General features: G+C 44.1%; 1 protein-coding gene across 1 annotated transcript in view; it reads left to right on the top strand.

Annotated features, from left to right (window-relative positions):
• The window catches only part of RNF144A (ring finger protein 144A), a 55579-nt gene extending 31833 nt beyond the window's left edge, over positions 1-23746 (top strand). Inside the window, exons 2-8 of the mRNA XM_083431805.1 lie at positions 6576-6721; positions 15919-16023; positions 16224-16284; positions 17038-17245; positions 18630-18777; positions 20608-20697; positions 22102-23746. Of these exons, the coding sequence (XP_083287931.1) occupies positions 6587-6721; positions 15919-16023; positions 16224-16284; positions 17038-17245; positions 18630-18777; positions 20608-20697; positions 22102-22233 (879 nt within the window). The 5' untranslated portion in view covers positions 6576-6586 and the 3' untranslated portion in view covers positions 22234-23746. The remainder of the gene's footprint in view (positions 1-6575; positions 6722-15918; positions 16024-16223; positions 16285-17037; positions 17246-18629; positions 18778-20607; positions 20698-22101) is intronic.
• Positions 23747-26936: the final 3190 nt, after the last annotated feature.

Genomic DNA, 26936 nt, shown 5'->3' with positions numbered 1-26936 from the left:
CCTGCTCTTTAAAGCTGAATTGGTGCAAATGTCGGCTCGAGTTTCTCCGTGGATTGATGTTTGCTCCAATTGAGCTTTAAAGAGCAGGTTTTTGCAGGAAACGCAAAACAATAACCTCAGGCACTCAGACACGAGAGCTTTAAATTGGCAACTGTGCCAGGAAAGATCAGAGGAAAGGCAAGTGTTGAGCTGAACAGCCCCCTGTTGAGCTGAACGGGACTTAGTGCTATATAAATGTGGACAGAATTGGCTGGAATTTGTAGGCACTAAGCTTTTTACAGAGCAGGAAAAAGCACTGAAATCCTCAGCTTTGAAAGTTTGCAAGCAAACCGGAGGTTTGTTTTTGGTCTGGCTTTCCCCCCCAGCCCTTAATTCCTTGTTTCTTTCTTGCATGATGGAATCCTCACAAGGTAAAAGTAATAAAGCAGTTTCTCTCTTCTGATAACCACTCACGGCTAGCAGCTTCTCCTCAAGCAGGGACATGTTGGGTGTCACATCAGGACATGGCTGAAGGAGGATTTTGTTTGATGTTCTACCAAAACCACTTCACTGCTTGGAATGTGCAGTTCTGAGAGGCACAAGCAGATGCTTTGTAATGAGCACTAGGATTTATTCAAGACGCCTCTATGTTTGAGCCCTTCACGGAGCCCTGAATATTATTAACACCGACATAGGTAGGCTCGCAAAGGTAAAATAGCCCGAAAGGAAAATTCCTCCCAGAATAGTTTCCTGGCAGGACAACCCGTACTCCTTCGTGCAGTATGGTCAGCACAATATGGCATGTGTTGTCTGCTGCCTGGTGCATGCAGTCACAGATGCCAGCGGGCACACAATCCATTGGGAGGTTTTCCAGCAAAAGCCCCATTGTAGTGAATGGAAGCTGTGCAAGATTCCACGGCTGACAAAAAGATGGCAGGCATTATTTCTGGGTAAAGTGAAAGTCTGTAATAGCATTTTCACAGCTTCTGCCCATTCACCTGTAGGTAAGGTAAAAGGTAAAGGACACCTGGACGGTTAAGTCCAGTCAAAGGCAACTATGTGGTTGCGGCGCTCATCTCACTTTCAGGCCGAGGGAGCCGGTGTTTGCCCACAAACAGCATTCTGGGTCATGTGGCCAGCATGACTAAACCGCTTCTGGTGCAATGGAACACCGTGACAGAAACCGGAGTGCACGGAAACACCGTTTACATTCCTGCCACAGCAGTACCTGTTTATCTACTTGCACTGGTATGCTTTCAGGCTGCTAGGTTGGCAGGAGCTGGGACAGAGCAACGGGAGCTCACTCTGTTGCGGGGATTCGAACCGCTGACCTTCTGATTGGCAAGCCCAAGAGGCTCAGTGGTTTAGACCACATACTCTAACAATAACTCTTCCCCACCAAGGGAGAGGTGCTCCCTCTTCCCCCTCAACCTCCTATGGTTGGATGCCTGCGTTTACTTGGAGACAACCCAATCCCTCCCTCCCCCCCATGCACCTTATAACTTAGTCACAATCTGGAAGTTAAAAATAAAACTTGCAGTTCTGAGCATGCTTACTTGAAAATCAATTCCATCAAAATCAATAGGACTGGTGTTTTCAGAAGAATGTTTAGCATAGTATAAGAGAAGTGTATTATTATTTCTCTTTCTGAAATCTGATAGGAGGAAGGAAGCTTGTCCTGACCCTTAGCACTTTGCTTCTCTGTGCTGTCTCCCGCCACACAAGTTATTTGTGTTCTCATTGCTGGCCATGCCAGCCATCAGTTCCTTGACAAGTTGGGAGAGCCAAACCGTCATGGATCCCTGCGTGCCCAGCTTGATGTGGCATTGTAGTATCTACTTAGTTGGTTTATGCACTGGCCATATGGTACACGGTTGCATAGACAAGCAGGCTGCCCATAAATCGCCCCTCTTCAATTTGTGCAACTTCACTGGGAGCAGTGGCTTATGATGGGAAGCGTGGAAAGTATTGCTGGCTCTAGTATCTTGAGATACATTCAATTCTTCATTCAGTTTTTATGTCCAAGCTTTCAGGTTGTGAGTTATAGTACATGTTTATGCACACCATCCAACATTTCTCTGATCAAAATAGGGGTGTCCTATTCCATACCCTCCAACACTTCTCTGATGAACATAGGGATATCCTACCACACCCTCAAACATTTCTGCGATGAAAATAGGAAAAGCGGGACATTATGGGATCAAATCAGAAATCGGGACAACTTCTGTAAATCTGGGACTGTCTCTGGAAAATAGGGACACTTGGATTTATGTAAAAGGACAAATGTTTGGTGTCTTTTTGTGTATCTCACGCTTGCTGTCCGCCCACTCTGGGCCCAATTTCCACTCATTACCTTTGAAAACTCTTAATGGCTTTGGACCCTGGTACTTAGAGAACTGTCCCCAGGTGGTACAATCTTCATCAGAGACCCTGTTCTGTATCCTGTTGCCCTCTGGAGGTGGGTGGGTGGTGACCAGAGCGAAACTTTTAAGTAGTGTTGCTTGCTTAAGAAGCGCAGAACCATCTGTAAGGGGAACACAAATTTGTTTTAGCTCCAACTGAAACGGAAAGTTAATTTCTAAATCTGGCATTCCTCTTCCTTAATTTGCTTAGCTCGCTAGAATTGCTAAACCGCTTTCAGAGAAGCAGCTGAAACATGGAGGGAATTAATCAGTTTACTAACTCAGAAGTTAATTTTCGGTTTCTGCTTGAGACGGACATGTCAGCAATAACTATCTTCTAGTTATGATGCTTCTCTCACCCCCCCTTGCTTTTTAACATTTAGTTTTAAATAAGCAGACCATAAAAAATTCACGAAATGCTTCCTCAGTTACAAAGTACGTTGTAATTTTCATTGGTATATTAGTAACAGACGCGTTTTCGTATTTTTCGAGTAATTGCCAAAGGGCGCAGAAATTGCCTGGCCAAAATTAGAGTTTGCCTTGCAATTCTCACCTGTGGTACCAACAACCTTCCACCTGGAAGGAAGGTCCAACTCACATGCCTTTTGTCCCGAAGAAGGAAGACTCTTATGCGTTACAGCTGGGAGTATTTTTTTTTTCAGTGGCTCCCTCACATTGTCTGCCACACGGTAAAATGTTAAGGCTCTGCCATGTTTCATTGCTATTATGGGTGGACTTGGACATACTGGAACGATAATTTACCACAGTGAAATAGCCCTCAGGAAGCTTGTGGGATGTTTATGTTGCTTCCATCTTTTGTAATCTGTGCCTCATGATATTATTTTTATCGTTTCTCTGGGACGGTGCTCCTGTTCTTAACACAGGTTAACATTTTGCTGAATGGGACTCGCTCCCAGTTAAATTTGTCCAGCTATCCCACATGCACCCTCATTGGAGCAGCCTAGGTTGACTTGATTCAACACACACACACACTTCATAATCTTTCCCCTTCGGAACAATGTTTCTTCATTCAACCTCCCAAATAATATATATGCAGGCCTCTGTTGATCACCTGGCTTGGGGATTAATATGCGGCAGCTGCATATGACGGGACTCTTCAACATCATAAGGCTCTGAAACTACTCGGCCAATTTGCACAGTGTTACCAAACAGCATCATGTCTGGGTAAGGGTAGTCCATTGCTTTTGGACCTAGGACACTTCTAAGGCAGGTCCAAAAACTACAGCTCCCATCAGCCACAGCAGATGTGGCCAGTGGCCAGGGATGTTGGGAGTGTTAGTACAACCACATCCGAAGGGCCAGCGCTTCCCCACACTCACTCAAAGGCAATCCGGTGCCCCTCCAGATGTTTTGGATGCCAGCTCCTATTGGCTTAGCCAGCATAGCCAATGGGAGTTAGAAGAATAGAACTGGACCCTAGTTGGACTAGGGTCATCTGGTCCAACACCCTGCAATGTAGGAGTCTTTTGCCCCACGTGGGGCTCGTACCCACAACCCTGAGATTAAGAATCTTATGCTCACCTAACTGAACTATCCAGTGAGACTTCATAGTTGTATAGTCCAAAACATCTGGAGGGCACCAGATTGAGGAGGGCTGTTCTAAGGCACTCGGGTCCAATTAAAAAATCATTACAATGGAGCTGTGCTCCTTGCCCCTTTTGAAACATCTTTGGGAAGGGGAAGCTTGTAGCAAAAAAGGGGACAGAATGGGAAGAGGCTAGGGTTTTTCATTAATGGACTATTTTCTCTTGACACCATCCTAAGCTGTCTCCCCACTCCCCGCCCTGCAGGGTTCCCGACTCATATTTAACGAGGGTTCCTTTTCAAGGGAGAAACATTTACTGGACTGGCATTACTCATGATGTGTAGTTTTGCTCAGCGTGTGAGTTATTTGCAGTTGAGCTAATGGCAGCCAGAGTGCCTGTGATGTCATGCTGCTTTGCAGCCGCAGGTGACATCAGAGTAGATTGGCCAGTGTACCAAGAGGGCAGATAGCGAGGGCAGAGTTGGAGGATGAGGCTGGAAGAGAGATGAGGTCAGCAGAGAGAGAAGAGATCTTATGGGATGGTGGATAGTATATTTTTTTGGGTTTTTTAAATTACAATTAATTAATGGTACAAATCAATGTTGTCTTGCTTGCTTCTGCATGAGGCCCAGCCTCTTCGAAAGCTTCTCTCAGAGATGATGTCTCTCCTGTGTACCATCCCTGACAATAATAGAAGAGATGGACACCCTTTTCTTCCCTTCGCCTTTAACGGTTCCGTGGCCTGCACGCAGCCTGGCCCTATAGCACTTCCCAACAGGAAATAACACAACCCTGGATTTCAAAATATTAAGTGTTCTACTCCCACTTGGCTCCCGACAAGTAAACAGGCCTCTTTGTTCTCTGCTTCGCACCAACCAAGTGCCTGCGTTTTTCTCACCCACAGACAACAGACTTCCTCTCTAAGGGCAGCTTGTGTTGTGTTTTGTAATTGGATAGGGAGCAGAGCAAGTAGAAAACGCACTTGCCTCCACATCACTTGTGAGAGAGCACATATGTATAAACAACCACTTTCTCCTTTAAAATCCACAGGCTTGGCAACTGGGGAAGGCTCTTCTCTGCTACTTGTGTGTATCTTGAGAGGAAAATAGTACAGTTGAGCCACCCTGGCATATTGAAAACAGAGCAGCGCCTTGAGTAGTCACAGATGAAATGGCGTCTCTTGATGTTGTTGTTTTTGCAATGCAGCAGTAAGTGGTACACCCAATGCATCACAATGCTTAAAAATGTACTGGTAAGCAAATTTCATTCCCGCATAAACTCAGGTAGTTCAGTGCCTCTCAGTTTGGAAGCAAAAAATGGAACCATCTAAAAATAAAGTGGTTTCTACATATTCCAAGAAATCTGTAGAGACACATTTGTATGAACGTTTTTTAAAACCAGCCCTGGGTTGATTGGTGGGGGGGAGGGGAGTGAACCCCAATAAGCCAAAACCAACAAAAAGTGTGTTTTAATATACACACAAATATCTCTACCTTCCTCCTTCTGCCTGGTTCACATAGTCTTGCACACCCTTAGAACTTCACACAAGGAAAATAGTTTGTTCTGAGGTCCACTATATCTCTGTAACAACATGATTTAGAGCTAATATCCTGTTCAGTACCTTTTTCTATCCCCTCGCCGCGAGCAAAGTTCATGCTGTGGATTTTCAGAAGAAATTATCTGGGACGCCCACCCCAATATATGATTGCTTGATCTTTTCTTGCTTTTCTCTCTCTCATCCAGTTCTTGCCAGTTCAATGTTAGCTTTGCCCGATACTGCTTTGTGGCGAAGAACTGAAATATTTTGTTTGTTTGTTTGTTTCCTTGGAGACCTGAAGGCCAAACTGTAAAGCGATTTTTCGTAACCGTTGGAGGGCTTCAAGTCCGCAAATCGATAGTTACAGGAAAATGCAGCCTTTTGAGCTGAGATATGAATTACGAAAAAAGCTAAAACGGTAGCTCGATATAGGGGTGTATCTATGAAATTACATTGTTTGTTAGACTGGCTGGAGTGCGTGGGCTTTTATCCCTTTTAGTTTTAAGGTGCAGGTGTGTGTTTGGGCATTTAAAAGAATGGGGGAGTTATATGTTATGGATTATGTAGCCTGTGGCAGAAAGCTCATGCTCTGTTGCTCTGCTCCCCACCTCAGTAGAACAGAACTAAAAACACACCAAGGCTCAGGATTCCCTAGCATGGCACAGTCCGAAGCTTGGACTCATCTTACAGTACATTTGCCAGCAAGGCTGGCCATTGCTGAATATAAACATCCTCTTTGGCCTGTGCATATGAGTTATGTGATAACATAAAACCATTTCTCCTGAACAAGATTATGTCTTAAGCGTCCACTCTATGCATCATTACACTCTGCAGTTTGAAACGGGAATAGTGATTGAGCCCATTAGCGCTGTGATGGAAGTGACGAATAGCCTGATGCGATAAACTGACCTGTGGCGCGAACACTGTGGGCAGAACACCCAGTCAAGTAGGGTGGCCATGCCTGTCCCCTTTCTATGCACATTTCGGGAGGGAAAAATAAGGCTATGAACAGCTTTGCATCAAGGCCAGGTGACAGAAGATGGACCAGGTGTCTGATAAAGTTCTCTTTCTTTCTTTCTTTCACTGAAGCATCTCTTCTCTCTCATTTCAGATTATTCTGCAATGACTACAGCAAGATACAGACCTACTTGGGACTTGGTGCTCGATCCTCTTGTGTCGTGCAAACTCTGCCTTGGAGAATTTCCAGTGGAGCAGATGACAACAATCGCACAATGCCAGTGCATCTTCTGTACTTTGGTTAGTAAGCTTCAAACAATGTACGCGCTGTGGGATGTGAAACACAGGAGCAGTCAATTACAACATTCCTAGAGTGTACATGTTTAGACATGGGGAGGGATGTTTGTCCAGCCAGCAGGTAAACTTCCTGTTTTCCCTCTGAGCTGGGACAGGCTTCCTCCGCATGTGACCAGAGGTGGGTGTGGCCTCACCTGTGCAGGTAATGATAAAAGCACAGGGCAGGGGCAGCCATCTCTCTCTCTCTTTTCTCTTCCTTTGAAGAAGCAACATCCACTAAGCTAAAGATGCCCTCTTGGCTCCCAGCCAAGAGAGGAGAAAGGGACTATCTTCTTATAAGATAGAATCTAAATGTATATTACTTTATTAAGCTGTCTGCCTTCTGGGATCTGATTGTGAACAGAATGTGAGTAAACTCTTTTTATACTTTTGTAAAGGACTGTGTCGTGTCTTCTCTTTTAAGAGGGAATAAAGGGGAAATTACCAGAATAGTTATTATAGAGGTTCTAGCGAACCTGAGCACACGCTACCATTGCAAACTTAAAATAAAGGGGAATGTTTTACTCTGCTGATATTTTGGGAACTTGTTAACACAAGTTGGATAAGTATATAATCAGTCAGTATATCCTCTCCTGCATCCCTGAACATTCCCACAAGCACCTCAGCTCGAATCGGTTCTGTTGTCCACACCACACCCGCCAAGATCTGTGCAAAGCCAACAAGAGTTGTGCTTGAGGATTTGCGAGAATTTGCGCGCATGCGTACATAGTTAATGCAGGCGTGTGGGCATAGTCCCAGGGTTGTTGTGGTGCTTTTACACCTCGTGTTGTATTACCCTGGTGCTTAATACCACACATACAGACCTGTGGGAAAATTCTGGGCTGCTTCAGGGAAGGTGGAAGTGGTGAGGTTTATTGGACAGAAGCTCCCAAGATGCACCTTTCTGGTTCAGTCGCTGGCATTTGGCCTAATCTCACTTGCAGCGCCTGTGAGAGGATAAAATGGAGGTAATCCTTATAGGTGCCACTTTTGCAGAGGGATAAAACTATTATAATGATAATTATGTGCCCATTTATGGATGAGCGGGCACCTGGGGCTTATTCTGACCCATATTGTTATGATCCATTACCCGATTGTGAGGTTGTGTTTATTATGTTGTGTGCCTTTCTTCATAAAAAAGCACATCTGAAAGAAAGAGGGGAATGTAATGTGTGTGTTTGTGTGTGTGTGTGTGAGGAGGGTGTCTTTGTGCTACATCAGCGACATTTCAAACAGAGAAGCCAAAGAGCAATCTCCTAAACGGCTGTGTGGAGCTTTTGACGTCTGGGTTTTGAAAAGCAGCGTGCCACAGAAAAGAAAGAGCCATCTGGTTAAGGTCATAAGTGTATTGAGAATGGCATGGGCGGGAAGCGAGTGGGCGTCGAGCTTCATCCATCTCCAGTTAAAAACAAAAGCCTAAAGTAGCTTCAGTATGTATTTACACAGGGAGAACTTGGCCGGGTCGGGTCTAGAAGGGTAGCAAGGAAGAAGACTAGTTTCAGTCAAAGAACACCACCCACTTCTACAGGTTTTTCCCCTCCTTAAAAAAGAAATTAATAGGACTGAGTCTAAGCAACAGCCAAGCAGAAAATTCTTTGGAGATTCTGGGGGTGGGTAGAGGGTGCAAAACTCCTCCCTTGGCTTAAACAAAAAGTGCAACCTAAATGACTTTCAGCTTCATTCTTCTGCAGCTTCATTCTTCTTGCCCAGGTGATGGGGACTCTTGATTTCCTTCAGGCGCTGTACTTCGCAGCACAGGAAGGCTTAAGGGCAGCTCCGTGTTCCCTGGGCAGTGAGGTAGTTCCCTCACACTTGCATATACAGTAGTACCTCGGGTTAAGAACTTAATTCGTTCCAGAGGTCCATTCTTAACCTGAAACTGTTCTTAACCTGAGGCATCACTTTAGATAATGGGGCCTCCCGCTGCCGCCACGCGATTTCTGTTCTCATCCTGAAGCAAAGTTCTTAACCTGAGGTACTATTTCTGGGTTAGCGGAGTCTGTCACCTGAAGCGTCTGTAACCCAAGGTACCACCGTACAGTATTTCATTCACCCAAAAGCAACATTTTAGCACCAGAGCATCTAGCTCAATTATGCAAAGTTTTACAACCGCAGCAAAACCCTTAGCTTGCAGTTTTGTGCTCTCTACTGCTAGTTGCAGCAGGAATCTGTGCACGCATACAAATTGCTGGTGACAAGCAGCAATCATCCCTTATAGAGCAAGTAACTGGCAGAGTTTAACTATTTTGTGGACCTCCCCGCAATGTGCCTTTTCCTGCTTACCCACTTGGTTGTGGCTGCTTGAGGTACCTGTTCCAAGCTTTTCAAATCCGCGACTGGCAGCGTGACTTGCCCCACACTTCAGTTTTCAGCCTGAAAGACAGCACTGCCCACACAGTCCTTTTGCTAAAGCAAGGTTGGGGAATCTTTTTCAGTGCCATGTTCCGTTCTGAGTAACCTTCCAAGGGGCAGGGGAGGGAGCAAACGAGAGCAGAGCAGCAACTGTTAATTGACTCACGCAGTGCTCTCTTGGCAAGCAAGGCCTATTCTCAGTTCACGGACACATTCTAGCTCCAGGAGGAGGCGAAGCGGGGTTGGTGAGCGGTGTGGCCTGGAGACAAGAGGTGGCTGCAGAGAGTTCTGAAATCCAGTCAGAGAGGCCTGGAGCGCTGCCCTGCTCAGGTTTCCCAGTGCCTGATTTTTAACTATCCTGATAGTCAACAATTCTGCGGCTACACTCATTCCACATTTGGCTGTTTTTGAGGTTCTCTTCCCTCCCACTTTCTCTGAAGCTTGCATTGTACTTCCATTAACCTCTGGGTTGCCCCAAGCTGGCTGACATCTCCCTTTTGTATGTGCATGGGAGCATTTTGGCTATGTAAACAATGGTACTGAAAGCCTGAATGTTGTAAATAAAGGGAATGATGGCAAGGGCCCTTTAAGGCAGGGTTCCTAGGAGCAATTGAGCCTAGGTACAAACTTGACTGTTCTAGACTCGTTGTTGTTGTTTGGCTTTACCTCAAACGTTTTTTATAGAATTGCAGCTCTGAGCAGCTCCCTTAAACTGGGGAGGACTAAATGCAGCTGTTCAGAGATCTGCCATTTATTACAGTTCAGTACGTTGGTAGGAACTGTTGGAAGATCTCTTTCATTTTTGTGGGTGGAAAAATGAATGGAAAAAGAGCCACACAGAGATCTTTCAGAACTACATAGTCGGAACGAAGTACACATCCTACGCCGTTTTAGTCTGCACTAGTAAAGGATCATTATGTAACTGAATAGCCCTCACTACATTGGCAACCCCTGAAGTGTTGCGGGAAAGGAGCTCATAAAGGATAATCTCCTTGACACATTAGCAGAATGTTGTCGGGGTTTTTTTTTGGGGGGGGGAGTAAATAGATTGGTCAGCTTAATTCTCAATGCTATATTTTGGAACAATTTCTATTACAAACCACCCCAATCACCTGTAAGCGATAGCAAGAGATTGGGTTGAACACTTAACCAGGGTTTGTGTTTCCTTGTTGTGTCCCACATCCATGTCTCTCCCTGATTGCTAATTATTTGAGGTTGAGTGGCTGTTGGGGAATCAAACCGTCTTTAAATTAAAACACAGTTCACGAGCTGAGAAGCACCTAAGAGTACTGCTAATTAATCCTTTCGGCAACAATTTCTGAAACTGCTTTCCTAGAATATATTCCAGTTTCTTGGCTATTAATCTCACCGTCTGCAGCCAGTCACTTCCCCTAGTCATGCTTGTCCCAGCTTCTTTTCATGGGTAGCCAGCGCTGTGCTCTCTCTCGGGGCAGCTTTGCGAGAGCATCTGCTGCCAGTGCCCTTTGACATGTTCTCCAGCAAACATGTAGCCCTGTGTCCTTTTTTAAGGAAGCATCCCTCTCAGCTCCATCTGAGGCCTTGTATAAGCCACAGCCGTGATTAAAAATGCACTGATGCTTTGCAGGGGAATTACTTGCCAGCCGAGCAGGATTAGCGCGGTACGAAGGTTGCAGAAACGGACCCGTTTCCTCAGCCCACGTTTCACCGCTGTGTGGGCGGGAAGAGCTTTCCAAGGTTGTCAAGCTGCCTGTTATCTTCTGGTGCAGAGGAAAAAAACCACAGACATAGTGCTGGCCCTGGCATAGTTGGCCAGCCTCGCTTGCAGAAGAAATGCAGTTGAAATGAGTTTGCAAAGAGGCAGGTAGAAGAGGGCAGGAGCTCCTGTTCACAGAAGGGCTGCAGCTCAGCAGTAGAACACCTGCTTTGCATGCAGAACGCCCTAGATTCAATCCCTGGCATCTCCAGGAAGGGCTAGAGAACCACTGCCAGTCATTGTAGACAATATGGCACTAGAGAGACCATTGCAGATAATATGGAACTAGAGAGACAAAGGTCTCTCTAGTATAAGGCAGCTTCCCATGAAAAAGACGAAGAAGAGGAGTTTGGATTTGATATCCCACTTTATCACTACCCTAAGGAGTCTCAAAGCGGCTAACATTCTCCTTTCCCTTCCTCCCCCACAACAAACACTCTGTGAGGTGAGTGGGGCTGAGAGACTTCAAAGAAGTGTGACTGGCCCAAGGTCACCCAGCAGCTGCATGTGGAGGAGCGGGGAATCGAGCCTGGTTCACCAGATTATGAGTCCACCTCTCTTAACCACTACACCACACTGGCTCCATGAATGAACTGGTCTCCTGCTCCCTTGCATTTGGAAGAGGTATGTGCAATGACACCCATGTATGGATGTTGTTGCTCTGTACTCAATTGGATGCACATCTCCAGGCAAGAGAATTATTATCGTCGTTATTGCTGCTGCTGCTGCTGCAGTTTATACACCACCCTTTATCAAAGGATCCCTGGCAGTGTACAACATTAAAAACACATTACAGAACATCAATGATAAAAACATAATAAAAAGCATACTGACAGACAGCCCAATAATAAAATAGTCATCATAATATCAGCCCCCCCCCCACTTTCACAGGCCATAGATTATTTAATAGCCATAGGCCTGGGTAAAGAGGCATGTTTTTGCCTGGCACCTAAAGACATGTAATGATGGCGTCAGGCGAGCCTCTCTGGGGAGAGCATTCCACAATCGGGGAGCCACCACAGAAAAGGCCCGCTCTCTTGTTGCCACCCTCCGAACCTCTCTGGGATGGGGGACATAGAGAAGGGCCTCAGATGACAAGCAGGCTGGGTTTGTATGGGGAGCGGTGATCCTTAAGGTATTGAGGTCCTGAGCTGTGTAAGGCTTTATAGTTCAACACCAGCACTTTGAAGTGGGCCCGGAAACTAATCAGCAGTTGCGCTGGGATTGGAGTTACATGCTCAAATGATGTCCGATTTACTTTGGCAATAGAGACAAGGGTGCCCTCTTTCCCTGCCCCAAGCAGAGAGGATTGGAAAAACGTCGGCACTAAGTGGACACCCCTCCCAAAAAAAGTGTAAAGGGGTGCTAAGCAATGTGAACATCTGCTGTGCAATATTCTGCGCAACAACACTAAAAGAGATGTTATTTGTGACAGAGATAAAACAGCCCTCAGCGACATCTATCATCTTTATATAAAAAATGCTTTAGCCCAAATGAATTATCAAGTAATTATTCTGATTATGATAGCTCATGAGTGGTGTGTTTCATCAGTGCAAAGCATGGGTTTTGCATTTCTTGTACTATATATTGCTAGCTTTGATGTATGGATATGTTGTACGCCGCCGTACAAGCATGCTACCTCTGGCTATTTATGTGTAGCAACAGCTCATTGTGTTATGCGTTGTGACACGGCTGCCATCCTTGCCCACTTAGCAGTTTATCTCTGCACTAAAAAAACAAACAAACCTGGTTATAGTGGGAATGAACCTGAGTTGTTGTTGTTATTTATTTGTTAAATTTGTATACCTACTTGTAGATCTCAGAATAATGCATGGGTAGACCTGTATTAACACAACTGGACTGCCTGCCATGTATCGCAGGGGGATCTTCTGTATCCTCTTTTGTTTGGAAGATGTTCGGAAAATAAAATAAAATTCCAGCTAACCTTGGTGGGAAGAAGCCCTTTTGTTTTAAATGAATCATTCACAAAGTATACTCATCTCTAGATGTGGCTCTCTGAGGGCTAAATGTTGTCATCAGATATGCACGCAGTCTCATTTTAATACACATTTCTCATGTGCAAGTGGGGTTGCATTCTCGATCGCACTTACAGCGCCGTGTCGGAAATCTCGCTGTCCCTGCCCAGCCGGGTCCCAGTACTGTGTGGTGTGTGGCTGATGATCATTAATGGTGCGCCTGTTGAAGAAAGATGTGCTTCTTTCTGTGATCTTCTGTGAGCGCACAGAGCTGTGATGTGCACAAAGTTCCCCTGCCCATATTTATTTTGCTGCAGAAGTCTGCTCTGCTTACACAAGGCAATTTGTGTATATATATATATATATATATATATATATATTTCTTTGTTCGTTCCGAATATTTATATCCCGCTGTTCAGCATGCAAGATGATCCTACAGTGGGTTGCCAGTAAAATACCTAACCCAACAACCCAACCCGCAGGGAACACATCAACAAACTCTAAAAATATAAAATAGCAGCAAGATAAATAAACTACACAGCAGCAGGCATAGAGGCCAATAAATCACCCACAGGGCTGCGCAAATAAATAAGTGTTTAATTGATGCCAACAACTTAAGAGTTGGCATTGTTTGGGTTTGCGAGGGAAGTTGAGGTGCCTGAGTGTTATGTACTGAAGTTCTCACCCTGGGCCAGCAGGGGGATACTGTAGATAGTTCAGGTCCACATATGCAAATAAGGGTTCGAAAGTGACGTTCAGTGATTGGATAGTTACAGAAAGTTGTTACAGTTACGTTGTACTGGAGCTCTATATAAGCAGGTTGGCTGAACCCTTCAGTTCAGTTCTGTTCTGATCTGTGAATAAACAAGAGCTGTTTGGAGAATCGCTGTGTCATCTGATATGTTCACCCACAACTTAACACTGAGAATACCCTTTCCCGGGTCACTGTATGTCTCATTGGAGGAAGAAGAGGGACCATCAAATGAGCAGCGCTTTCTGTGAAAGCGGATGGGAGAGCCTAGTCTCATTTAGTAATTTGTAATAGGACTGGAATCCCTCAGAGCAGATGCAGTCACCTGAACAGACTATGAAATAGGTCCGTTCTGCTTTAGGGTGTCTTGGGAGGAAAGATATCTACAACTTCCATCATCCCTATCTAATAGAACTCGTGGTCAGGGATGTTGGGAACTGTAGTCCAGAAACACCTAGAGGCACAAGTTTGAGAGACACTGCCTTAGTTCCCTCCCCTGAAGCCAAAGTGAAATTGAAATGACCACCTGCCTATCTGTGCCTCTCCTGCCTAGCTGTGCCTCTTATTACCACCACTCCATTCTCTTTAGAGTCTGCAGTTCTTAGCCATTGGGAACATGGGAGAAAGAGAAGGAAGTTGGCCTTAGAGGTACTATAAAAGGAAAAAGAGAGCACAGCACCAGGTTGCCACATGTGTACATATGTGTACAAGTTTTGCTTACAGTCCCATTCAGCGCACCCATTCCCTCCCATCGAGAGAGGCTGAGTGTGAGCAGAACACAAACCTATATGCTTTCCATTTTTTCTGCAACCATTAATCTCCCAAAACCTGGATTCTCACTTAAAACCTATTAAACGTCATATGAAAGAAAGCTATGGCAACTGGGGGGTGGGCGGGTATCTGCTGATGTGAATGGAGGCTGCCTGAGCATGCATATGTGTGTGTGTGTTTTAAAAAGCATGGGTTCGTTTATGTAAAGCATCGTGGGTGGAAACAGCTATATAAAGAAAACGATTATAGCAAAATGCTCTAGTGTTGTATCCTTGAAGATGGGAACGGCTTGGTAGTTGCTAAGAGCATTGTGGAGAGAGCTGTGGGAATCCACAGTTCATACCACGAAAGATGAAAACATGTTACCGGTCTTAGAAAACGAAGCTGCCGCAAACTTGGTTTTAAATGTAACTGTCAATAGGCCCTGCATGCTGGGAAGGGACCATAGAAGTGTACAAAGAGTTCCAAGGATTGTATGAATGAACTTAGTCCATAGCAGCCCCCACGCCACATTAATTTCTGGTCATGTGACAGGCTGCTGTTGAAAGGGAAAGAGTTCAACACATCCCACTGGGCGAGCTGAACTGTAGCCCTTGGGGCTATCCCAAAATAGCCCTTTGGATCCCTGGTGTCTGATTCTGTCACTCATCAACCTTCTCTTGAGTCTAGTCAAGTCTGAGTCTGGTTCAGTCATTCCTGTCAAACTATAGCTTGGTCATCAGGAACATCAGACTTGCATGCTGGGGGTGGGGGAAGAAAGACCATCATGCACTTTTAGCCTCATAAATTAATTTTAGGTTGACATGAGGTCTGAATCGGGTAACCAATCACCATTGTTTTCCCCAAAACCAGAAATGGAAAGCAGTTCAAACCATGGTTCTGATTCTGGTTTGGAAGCAAACTATAGCCAGTTACAACCATAGTTACTGGTATGTCATGAAGGTAACAGCAAACTGTGGTTTACCCTGAACCAAGGATGTGCAGGAGGGCATTATTACAGAATACTGCTTACTCTAATAGGCCAATGACTTGTTCACCAAATGAAGGTTGGCTTTCCTTTTAAGATGAAGGGTTGGCCAATCCTCACGTGGAAAACCAATTCTAAATAAACTATTCATAGTTTCCCAGCTGGTGTCCAGGAAGTTGGGAGTCTAACCAACCACATGATTGTTTACATCCAATATATTACCAGCCTGGTTAAAAAAGGTATGGACATGTGCAGAGGACATATGCATATGCATGATTTCCCCACTGCATGCTTGGCATCCAAACTGGGGGTCAGCCATAACATCTCATCTGGGCCATGGGTGGGATTTTGTAGGAGCCATCTGATGAGAACAAATAGGCATTCAAACCGGGGAGCAGAGGTGGGGGTCCTCTTTGGTGAGCAGCCAGGTATTGGAGAAGGAAGATTAATAGCGTGAAAAACGCTCAAGGAAGATCTGAAATAATGCTGCTCACGTGAGTAGACCCATCGGGATTTGCACCTTTGGGATGACAGACCAACTGTTATTGTTGAAGCATATATTTCAATGGTGAATAATATTGACAGCCACTGGGTCTGACTTTCTTACAGTGCCTGAAACAGTATGTGGAGATTTTGATCAAGGAAGGCTTAGAAACAGCCATTAGCTGCCCTGATGCCTCCTGCCCGAAGCGAGGTCATCTTCAAGAAAATGAAGTACGTTTCCTGACACGAATTTGTCTTACGTAAAAGTTCAGCTCAGTTGTTATTGCAGATATTTGTGCGTGTTGCCGTTATGTAACTTCTGCTCCAAGCTCATTGTCTATCTTTGCCTGTTATCCCTTTAGTTATCGCTATCATTAATCGGATGCTTGTATCTCTCTCTCTCTCTCGTTCTCTCTCTCTCTTTAAAACAGATTGAGTGTATGGTTGCATCAGAAATCATGCAGAAGTATAAGAAGCTACAGTTTGAAAGAGGTATACAGCAGACATCCCAGGTGGCCCCAAATTGGGGGTTGTAGCCAACTAAATTCCACTCACAGTAGACCCACTGAAAATAATGTGCCCATGTCCATTAACTTCAAAGGGTCATCTCTGAGCATGACTAACATTGGATTCAATCTCATGTGTGGAAAATACATTTCCAAACCATGAGGAAGAGGCGCTTTATTTTTATGTTTTTTTAACCATGCGGGATAACTCCCCACGGAAATTCGAAATGTGCTGTCAATATTGTATTTCCAACAGATGTTAAAAACTTACCTGTTCACCCAGGCATTTATTGATTTTGATTACATTCATTACCACCTATTGTAGACTCTGTTTTAATGAGGCTACGGATACTATTTAACAAGGTTCTTACTTATTTTTCTTATGTCTTCGTTATATGGTTGTACATCACTTGGAACATTTTATAAACAAATGGTATTTAAATTTATTTATTTATTAAACTTACTGCTTCCCGTTGATATTCCATAGCCATACCAAAGAATAAGATACTGGATATGATCAGGAATTGGCATTCCACTGTGTGTGGCTTGATTCAAGAAGAATTCTGCATCTTAAAAACTTTTGCCTTATGCTTGAGTCAAGCCATTGTCTTCCAAGGACAGGGATTTTCCAGCCCTACCTTGAGATGCTGTGGAATTGAACCCATGCAAAAGCATATTATATACACACTCCTTCACTGAACTGTGGCCTTTTCCCAACTGCAGTTTGTTTCCCCCACAGAAGTGCTTTTGGATCCTTGTCGGACTTGGTGCCCATCCTCTTCCTGCCAAGCGGTTTGTCAGCTTCAGGAATCAGGCCCCCAGAACCCACAGCTGGTACAATGCAAATCTTGCGACATAGAATTTTGCTCGGCGTGCAAATCCAATTGGCATCCGGGACAAGGCTGTCAAGAAAATATGCCAATCAGCTACCTTCCAGGGGAAACAAGGTATAGAACTGTACATTACCAATTGACGTTGGCATAATTCTTAACACCTTAACAGCTTCGCTCAGCAGTTTTGTTTTGTTTTTTGTTTTAAAAAAGACTGATTTTCATTGTGATGGCCTCAGGTGTCTCCTTATTCACCTGTTATTTGAAGCCGTTTCTCCCTCCCATCACAAGACTGAAGCAGAAAAAGCCCAACTCTGGCAGATAGATTGCCTTACTTCTGAAACCAGGTATATGCTAGGAATTCCTCAAGGTTCTGGAAGTTTTAGGATGTCACCTTGTCAATGTGGGTTACCTTTTGGACTGTGGCTCTATGCCCTGCTGTTTGGTAAGAAGTCCATGTTCTGATGGAAATATTCCACACCATGGCACACCTGTGTTACTCAGTTTCCCTATGGAATTCTAATGCTGCTGATCAGCAAGTAATGTTGGAAGGAGCCCATAATTGTGTGAACAACTTAGCTCCCCGCCCCCAATTTCTGGGTTTATACAAATCAATTTTATACAATCAATACAGGCAGACATATTGCTAGTCAACCTGACTTATTTGAGGTTTGTAGGCGCTATTAAGACTGAACGATGAAGCACGTGTAGCACGTGCCTTTGGTCTTGTGGCTGTGTGACAAATCCATGCAGCCATAGGAATAGCTACAGTCTGCGAAAGGGTCAGAGTGTTTTAAGAAATGCAGCTTTTAAAAACCAAGAGCATTTTCTCAAGTATGAGCCAGTTCCAAGCGAAGATTTGCAGCCAACTACAGAAAGCAGTCAGGGACAGAGAGGCTTAGATTAGTGGTGGCCAAATGCGGCCCTCCAGGTGTTTGTGGGATACAATTCCCATCATCCCTGACTGCTGGTCCTATTAACTAGGGGTGATGGGAGTTGTAGTCCAAAAACAGCTGGAGGGGCCGAGTTTGGCCACCACTGGCTTAGATTGTACTTAGGCTGGGCAAAGACTACAGCAGACAAGGGTAACACTTCCGGACATTGGAATGTCGGTTGCCAAGGGAACAACAGAGTGGGCTGGAACACAGCTAAAGCTCTCAGAAAGCTCAAACAGCCGCAAACAGAGACGGAAGCAGTCTGTCAGAACGGGAAGAGGTTGGAGCTGATCCAATCTCTCCTAAGAGTCGTCAAATGGGAGGGCTGCTAGACAGGAAACGAAATGAGACAAGGTATGAAAGTTCAGTATCTTCTGTAGAAACCGGAACGAGTCTTCAGAAGGGTCATCTTGATTGATGATGCTTTGTTAGAGCCGTCCGGAGCTATCTGTTTGTTTTTGCAATAAATCCTCCTTTTTAATTAACGCCGCTTAACGTGTTACCAAGCCGGGAACCTGGACTCACAACACATTTCTCCCATAAAATTTACAAAACATCTCTTCCAGCTCTGCTTATAAAATGGAAGAAGATGATGCACCCATCAAACGCTGCCCGAAATGCAAAGTTTACATTGAACGGGACGAAGGCTGTGCCCAAATGATGTGCAAAAACTGTAAACATGCCTTTTGCTGGTACTGTTTGGAATCACTTGACGTAAGTATACGTAGTTGAGTTTAAGATTGGAAGATGAAATTCCTTGATTCTATCCCTGTAATAAATTCCTGTTAATAAAGCATTCAAAATGTCCATTGATATAATATTCAAAAACTGTAAAGGGAAGCATTGAAATGTTACAAGTCCCAGAAAGTTAGGTTGCCTCTGTAGACATAAATACAGAGACATAAATACAGACTGCAGCAAACAATTAGCAAGATACCATTGCATGAACTAACATTGTTACAAAAAATTAGATTTTGTATATATTTATGGCATAAAAAGCCCCATCATCTGGGACAGAAGTGACATTTAGGTTAGAGTTACTTTGGCCATATCAGAGTTTAGGCTTTGGCTTAGCTGCTGTTGAAAGCAAATTTAGCTTTGTTTTAGAGATACATTTTTGTTGCTAAATTTAGGGCTGTTTCTGGGTGGTGGTGGTTTTGTGAATTCTTAATATGATGGGCTGTTTAATCTTAAGTTTTCATACTGAATGTTTCGATGCGGGATGTTAAATGTTGATTCTCTGCTGCTGTAAACTTCGTTGGTATAGTTTTTGTGCTTTTTTGTTTTTAAGCAATGAACTGTTTTGAAAAGTTAGGGTTACATTTTTTGTTACATAATATTGTTTTACTGTTACACCGATGATGGCACTTTGGGCATGGTTTAACTGCAGAAAAAGAGCACAAGAACAAACCCTGAAATGGGATAAACTGGGGAGGGGGTCTTATTTGTACTATCTCAGTTTGGGCATACAGTGGTACCTCTCGTTACGAACTTAATTCGTTCCGGAGTTCCATTCTTAACCTGAAACTGTTCTTAACTAGAGGCGTGCTTTTGCTAATTGGGTCTCTTGCTGCCACTGTACCGCCCGCACACGATTTCCATTCTCATCCTGGGGCAAAGTTCTCAACTCGAGGTAACTCTTCCAGGTTAGCGGAGTTTGTAACCTGAAGCATTTGTAACCTGAGGTGTTTGTAACCCGAGGTACCACTGTATTACCTTTTCCTTCTCTTGTCTTTCAGTTTTTTTGTTTTTGTCTTTTAAACTCCTCCTGGCATTAACTCACATCTCTGAAAGGGCTGCTGCCAATTTTGTAGATTGCACAATGGCCCACTTCGGCCTAAACCTGTGAAATATGCATTATTGGGTTCCACGGGGCCCTTTCTGCGGTTAATATTGACTTTGCGCTCTGTGCCATAGAGGTGAGCGGTCTGACTCATTTATGCTGGCTGTTAGCTGCTCCCTGTTCCAAAGGAGCCAACTCAGTGATGTCATTGCTCTTGGCACAGCAGCGGAATCCATAGCTTGTGACGTTGCCATTGCATTGTGAAATGTGACTGATGTGCCAAAAGTAGATAGGGGAAAAAATGAAAATTGACCTCTGCAGTTGGGGGCAGAAAAACAGGGAGAAGTACCATTCACTCCTCTTTCTCTCTAGCCTGTGGCAGGATCCTAGAACTGCAGTCCTCTGCACATTTACTTGGGAGTAAGCTCTGCTTGCTAAACCCAGTAGGACTTATTTCTGAGTACACAATTGTACTCCCAATCGAAGTTATTCAGCCCTCATCACAAATCAGGTTTATTATCAAAGTTTGCAGACTTTCAGCTGTTTGCTGAAAACAAGAAGCAATTGAAATAGCTCAACCCAACGGGTGTTTCAAGTAGTTTCTGAAAATTCAGCTGAAATTGCAACTGTACCTGCTAAGTGGAAAGGTTTTGTAACCAAAAGGTTTGGTAATCTTTTGACTGCTTGTCAAGAGTGAAGTTCTCAGCCACGGCTGAAATAATATACATATTTCCCCCTCTCCTTTTATTGACACTTTACAGGATGACTTCCTTCTTATACATTATGACAAGGGACCTTGCCGAAATAAGCTCGGTCATTCCAGGGCATCAGTCATTTGGCACAGAACGCAGGTAGGTGTCGATGTGACTTTGCGTATCTGCTGGTCCCCATCCCCCCCAATTTTCGTCTTATTCATTAAAAAAGTGAATGTGGGGAATTGTGAGTCAGAGGAGGGAAAATGGCATGAGGAAAATGGGAAGGTTTTAAAAAGCAATGTTAGCTGGTTTGCCTCACATACAAGTATTGCTGATGAAAGCTGATCTGAGGTGCAGAAACAATAGTTCCTCTTCAAGGTGGAGAGACTAGAGAGTCACGTTCCAGGAAAATAGAGGCAGTTACCCAACTTGCAGTGAGGTGGAGAGTAAGGTAAAATTGCGTCTCAGTCAGTTATTCTCTGTAGTTTCTGTGGGTCTGTAGCTGCTAGATTTCTGCTGGGCAGAAACAAAACACCCCTGAGAGCTGTTGCAGGATTTACAGACATCAGGATTTACAGACATCAGGTGGCCCACAAGACAGATTGATAGCCGTTAAAACCTACCATGTTTATTTTGACATAGAAGAACCTTGGAAGAATAATATTAAAAAGCAACTGAGCTTTTATTACTACAGCAGGCATGCTGTTGCAATGGGGAGCTATGTTGCTCGTGCCAAAATTACACTTCGCAGATGATGTATAGCAGGAGATTGCAGAGAGGGAAGCAGAAATATTTTTCAGGGGATTCGGGGGAAGCCCATGTTAAGCACAATAATAAATTCGCCACGCCACAAAAATATAAATATTGGAGGAATTATTGGGGGGTGGGAAGGGAAATGAAATGAAAACCTTCAAATATACTATTATATAATACAGTAAGTAATGCATCCCATTCCTTATTTTGAATGTTGTTCAACAGTACCACCTGCTGGCCAAAAACAAATTGACTTTTTCAGGACCAATAAAGAGAAAGTTAAGTAATCTGAATCTGAAGCAGAAAGAAAGAAAGAAAGATGGCTTTTTTCCCCTAAGAAAAACCCTCCATCCAAATCATCCCTGTTTAACTTAAGACAGTTATGCTATTGGATGTATTACATCAAATGCTAAAGGCTGCACCTGTTGTACTTTTCTGTAGCTGGACAATCATTGGAACCATACTTTTCAAGTGGGTCAGCAATTTGGAGATTTTGATCCTCCATGGAACTGAATCCTTAGATGCATACTGAACAATACCCTTCTGAATCCCATGCCTCCTCATAGGCTACCCTGGGGAGTGCGTAATTCCATGGATAAGCTCAGGGCCTTTCATGAGACAGGTGACAGGGGTGCAAAACAGTTGAAATTGCAGTTGCCAGCCCTTTATTTTGTGTGTGTGTGTGTGTGTTGCAACAGTGTGCAACCCCTTGCCACAGAACAGTTTGAAAGGGGGGCAGGGAAAACTCTCCCCCAGTCCCCCTTCAAGCAGATTATTGATCTTCTTTCTTTTTCTTTTTTTATCCAGGTCGTGGGGATCTTTGCAGGGTTTGGCCTGTTACTGTTAGTGGCCTCCCCTTTCCTTCTGCTTGCTACCCCATTCGTGCTTTGCTGCAAGTGCAAGTGTAGTAAAGGAGACGACGACCCCCTCCCGACTTAAGGGGGAGTGAAAGTGGGACTGGCTCATCATCGCAGTGCATTTCCTACTCACCCACCCTCTTCTTGCACTTGACATTGCGTTGGCCTTACTCGCCCTGATTCCCGACGTTGCAGGAGACAGGAGGCGCCACGATTCCCAGCGACCTTGCCCGCAAGTCGGTTTACAGAGTGCAAGGCATATCCCGGTGTGTTTTAGGGGGGCCAGCGTGAAGCAAGCTGGGACGTCGGAAACATCATGTGTCAGTAACACAAGGCTACGTTGGCCGATTTGGAACTGAGACGCTACGGTGTCAAAACAAAGCCCGTTCAGCATATCTATTTGCATCAAATTGAGGTGTTAGACATGTGTGTTTTAAGAATCGCTTACCATTAAAAAAAAAAAAATATCAGCCCATTTTAAAGTGTGACTTTAAATATCTTGTCTAATGAAACTGAAGTCTCTGTTAATATTTGCCCTGGGGAAATATTGGGCATCTATACACCCCTGAAGCTGTTTCCCATGCAATATTATAAGAACAATCTGGTCACGTACGTATAGGCCAGGAATGTTTGAGGGTGGGGGCTGATGCAGCCCTCCAAGCCAATGTTTCTGCATCCCTCAGGCCACCAAATTTGGTAGTGACACTAAAAAAGTGGACACAGCCTGGGGGACGGGGATTGAAACCTTTCTGCCCACCCCAGCACCAGCTAGGGATCCCCTTTTCCCCATAATGGGGAATTGGATAGGATTGAGCTGTAGCCCCTGCTTCTCAGCTGATCTGCATGCGTATGTGTGTTGTCCGTGAGCATGTGAGAGTATGGGGGGGGGGGCGAGCTGCACCCGCCGCTGGCATGGAGGGTTAGCAAAGTGTGAATGCATCTATTAAAAAAGGTTAGCCACCCCTGAGATACAGCATCCTATGCCTATATCTTTTCAATAGGATGCCTCCTAACATTTTGGGAAACGTGAACTATTTGTGTGGATGCACATTTGTTCTTTGGAACAGAAAAAGAAATTGCAAACCATTGAGGCTGAGATACACAACCCAGACCTGCTATTATTATCAAGGCTCTTTTTTTAAAAAAAGATGTTGGTATTCCTTTTCTTTGAAAGTCTGTCTGTCTGACATTCTTTTCTACATCTCTCTCACCCATTACGTGGCTACGTGTTGCATAAATAGGGCTACCTCTGGTCAGGTATCTTTTTATGTACCTATATGTCATTTAAAGCCAAATAGATCTTCTCCTGAATAGAATGAAGAGGGAAGAAGGAAAGAGTGTAGTATTGAGCCTTACATCCATCTCAGTGCATGAGATGTAAATTTATTTGTACAATCATTTCCACCCTATAGAGTATGCAGATTTTTAGGCTCTCTTGAGTTTGCTTTGTTTTCACTTTTCTTTAATTAATGCAAGCGCCCGCAGTTGTAATAATATAAGGAGTCTGTTGAGACTGATAGGTTTTCCAGTCCATTTTTAAAACTGTTATATCTCGTGCTGTATGATACTGTGACAACAAACATTTAGTTCTGTTTGTTTTTAAGCAGCCCTCTCTCCCCACCTTCATTTTTCTTTGTTCATCATTTTGCTGCTCTGTTTGTTGTCCCGGGTCTTGCCTGAATTGAGGTGCTGCCATTATCCTGAAGGAAAATGATGTGGACATCAACTTACTATATCGATAGGCTATTCTATGTGATTCTTCCGTGCTGCTTTGGGTGAGAACTGTAAACAAACTCTCCTAAAAGCACATAAGTTTCCATAGTAGGAAGAAGTATGAGTTGAAAATGTAGTATATAATCAAAATGAAACGTGATCCCGAAGACAATGGGAAATCTTTTGATGCCTGTGCAATGACAGTGAACAGGAACTAGGCCTACATCTCAGGTGGGTGACAACCAAAAATTTCCAGGCATTAAGTACACAGCAGTGGGGATTGGGCAGGTAGCTTGTGAATCTAATGTACACCTGGTTCATGCTGTTCCCCACATGCCAAATACCGTATTTTTTGCTCTATAAGACTCACTTTTTCCCTCCTAAAAAGTAAGGGGAAATGTGTGTGTGTCTTATGGAGCAAATGCAGGCTGCGCAGCTATCACAGAAGCCAGAACAGCAAGAGGGATTGCTGCTTTCACTGTGCAGTGATCCCTCTTGCTGTTCTGGCTTCTGAGATTCAGAATATTTTTTTTCTTGTTTTCCTCCTCCAAAAACTAGGTGCATCTTGTGGTCTGGTGCGTCTTATAGAGCAAAAAATACGGTAATCGATCCATTGATTGCAGGAGGGAAAGGAACCTGTTCTGTCTATCTTTGGACCTTGTTTTATATACTAATTCGCCCAACCAACAGCATCATACGTTGCTGTGAAGGTACCCCCTCAGACATCAAGTGAGGATGGTTTGCCTGCTCCTGTCCAGTTGCACAGGCTGTTATGTATGGAAACACTTAGTCCTCTGCTGTGTTTTCAGCTATTTAGCTTACGAAATCAACAAATTCACTGCCTGGCTCTCCCATTTCTCACCCTTTCAAATAACGATGGAGCTGAGGCAGTGAGCATCCGTGAAAAGTGGAAGAGACCTGCTAAGGTGGGCACTCGCTTTTGTTCCCTCTGGTTACCTCAGGTTGCTGACTGCGACTTTGTTTTGTGTGTGCTTGCATGTGGGTGAGTACAGAACCTCCAGAGGTTCAACCATCCATCTGATGCCGTCGGACAACAAAAAAATCCAAAGTTGCATCATACTAGAAGCAAAATGGTGTTAGAGGCATACTTCTTTACTTGCCTTCAGGTTACAGCCTCCGTCTTTGGAAGCCATGCTGTTCCTAACATATCACATCCTCAAAGAATACTTCGATGAGGGGGGGAAAACCTCCTTTAACATTAAACCAGACACTGAAATCGCTTTTGCAACCTGCATATCAGACACATCACACTGTGTTTTAAGTTTGGGTCCTTGCTTAGAATCAAGTAGTTGCCATTTGTTGGGAATCACATATTTTGACTGTCAGTATTTCTTTGAAATGGGTGTGTGTGAGTGATATAACATGAACTTATTTAAACTTTAAATTTCAAGCCTCTGTAGAGGAACATCAGATATTAGCATTTTTATTCTCATTCTAATGAAGGGTGGACCTCATCTCCTGGTATCACTTGTATTTTATTTCTGTACTGTTGCTGCTTTTAGTGCATTGCCTTAAATCCCTTTTTAATGGACATAATGTGTTTTCTTTTGGACAATACTGATGTAAAGCTCATTCCATGGCCTAGGACGTTCAAACCCCTACCAGCTGACCTGGGTTATACTTCTACACACGCTAAAATGAGAGCAGCAACTAGCAAAATGTTCTGCTACACCTGCTCCCTAAACTTTAGACCAAACTCCAGTGTATGCCAAATTGAGCTTCACCCATATGGGGCAAGTCATTTTGACTGCATCTTTCCTCACCCACCTATAAACAAACCTCATTTTGCAGGTGTCTTGTGTCTTTCAAGCTTCTTTGGGAAGCGCTAGGGGTACAATTCTAGTTGTCTTCACCTTCAACCCTTGTACCCTACAAAGTCACCATTTTTCTAGTGTTGGGCATGGCAGTGTTTTAGATAATGTTTTATTCTGTGTACCTTTGGGCTGCAAAAAAATAAATAAATCAGAACTATTTAGACCAATTCTTCGTATGCAATGAATGGTCTAGTGTAGTTAGCACAATATCTTTTTGTCTGAAGCAGAGCGACAGAAATTTTGGACATATGAACCATGTTAAGAAATAGATACATACAAATACTTGTTTGCAATTGTAAATATTTGGCTGGGAGAGAAAGTAATAGTTTATTTCCTAGAGCTGCTTCCTCTATGGGTTTGGGTTTCTGAATTACTTGATCTTCTTTGCAATATCACACCAATGCATTAGGAATCCACCATTGCTCCATTTTTGATTTTCAGACTTTGTTCATGCTGCTATACATGCACACAATGTGTCACAGTTTTCAGTTCCTGCTCATTTGTTTTTAATGAACATGAGTGCATATACATGCTTGTTGATTTCTCTCTTTTTTTTTAAGTCCACCTGAGGCAATGCTATGACTGCACTAAGATCCTTTGAAGGCCTTTTTTTTATCCATACTTCAATTTAAGTAACCTGTAGGAGAGAGGGTGGTACAAAAAAAGTGAAATGAAAACTGCAGCAAATTCCAAAAATAATGTTGAAAAAAGTCTTAAGTTGAACAAGAAAAAAGGGTGAGGGAATGCAGGACAGAGCCAACCCATGGAACTCATCTCTGGTTTTGTGTGTGTGTATCAAAGCTCTTGAGGGACGCGGGTGGCGCTGTGGGTTAAACCACAGAGCCTAGGACTTGCCGATCAGAAGGTCGGCGGTTCGAATCCCCGCAGCGGGGTGAGCTCCCGTTGCTCGGTTCCTGCTCCTGTCCACCTAGCAGTTCAAAAGCACGTCAAAGTGCAAGTAGATAATAGGTACTGCTCCGGCGGGAAGGTAAATGGCGTTTCCATGCGCTGCTCTGGTTCCCCAGAAGCGGCTTAGTCATGCTGACCACATGACCCGGAAGCTATACGCCGGCTCCCTCGGCCAGTAAAGCGAGATGAGTGCCACAACCCCAGAGTCGGTCACGACTGGACCTAATGGTCAGGGGTCCCTTTACCTTATCAAAGCTCTTTGGCCTGGTTAGCTTTACAAAGAGATTTCTCCTAGGGACTCTACTGCAGATAGACATTAATGGATTTA

This window comes from Podarcis tiliguerta (genome assembly GCF_965153285.1).
Source record: "Podarcis tiliguerta genome assembly, chromosome: 3".
In the NCBI taxonomy this organism is placed as follows: domain Eukaryota; kingdom Metazoa; phylum Chordata; class Lepidosauria; order Squamata; family Lacertidae; genus Podarcis; species Podarcis tiliguerta.
The sequence above is the reverse complement of the archived record's forward strand: the minus strand, read 5'-3'. Positions and strand labels throughout refer to the sequence as shown.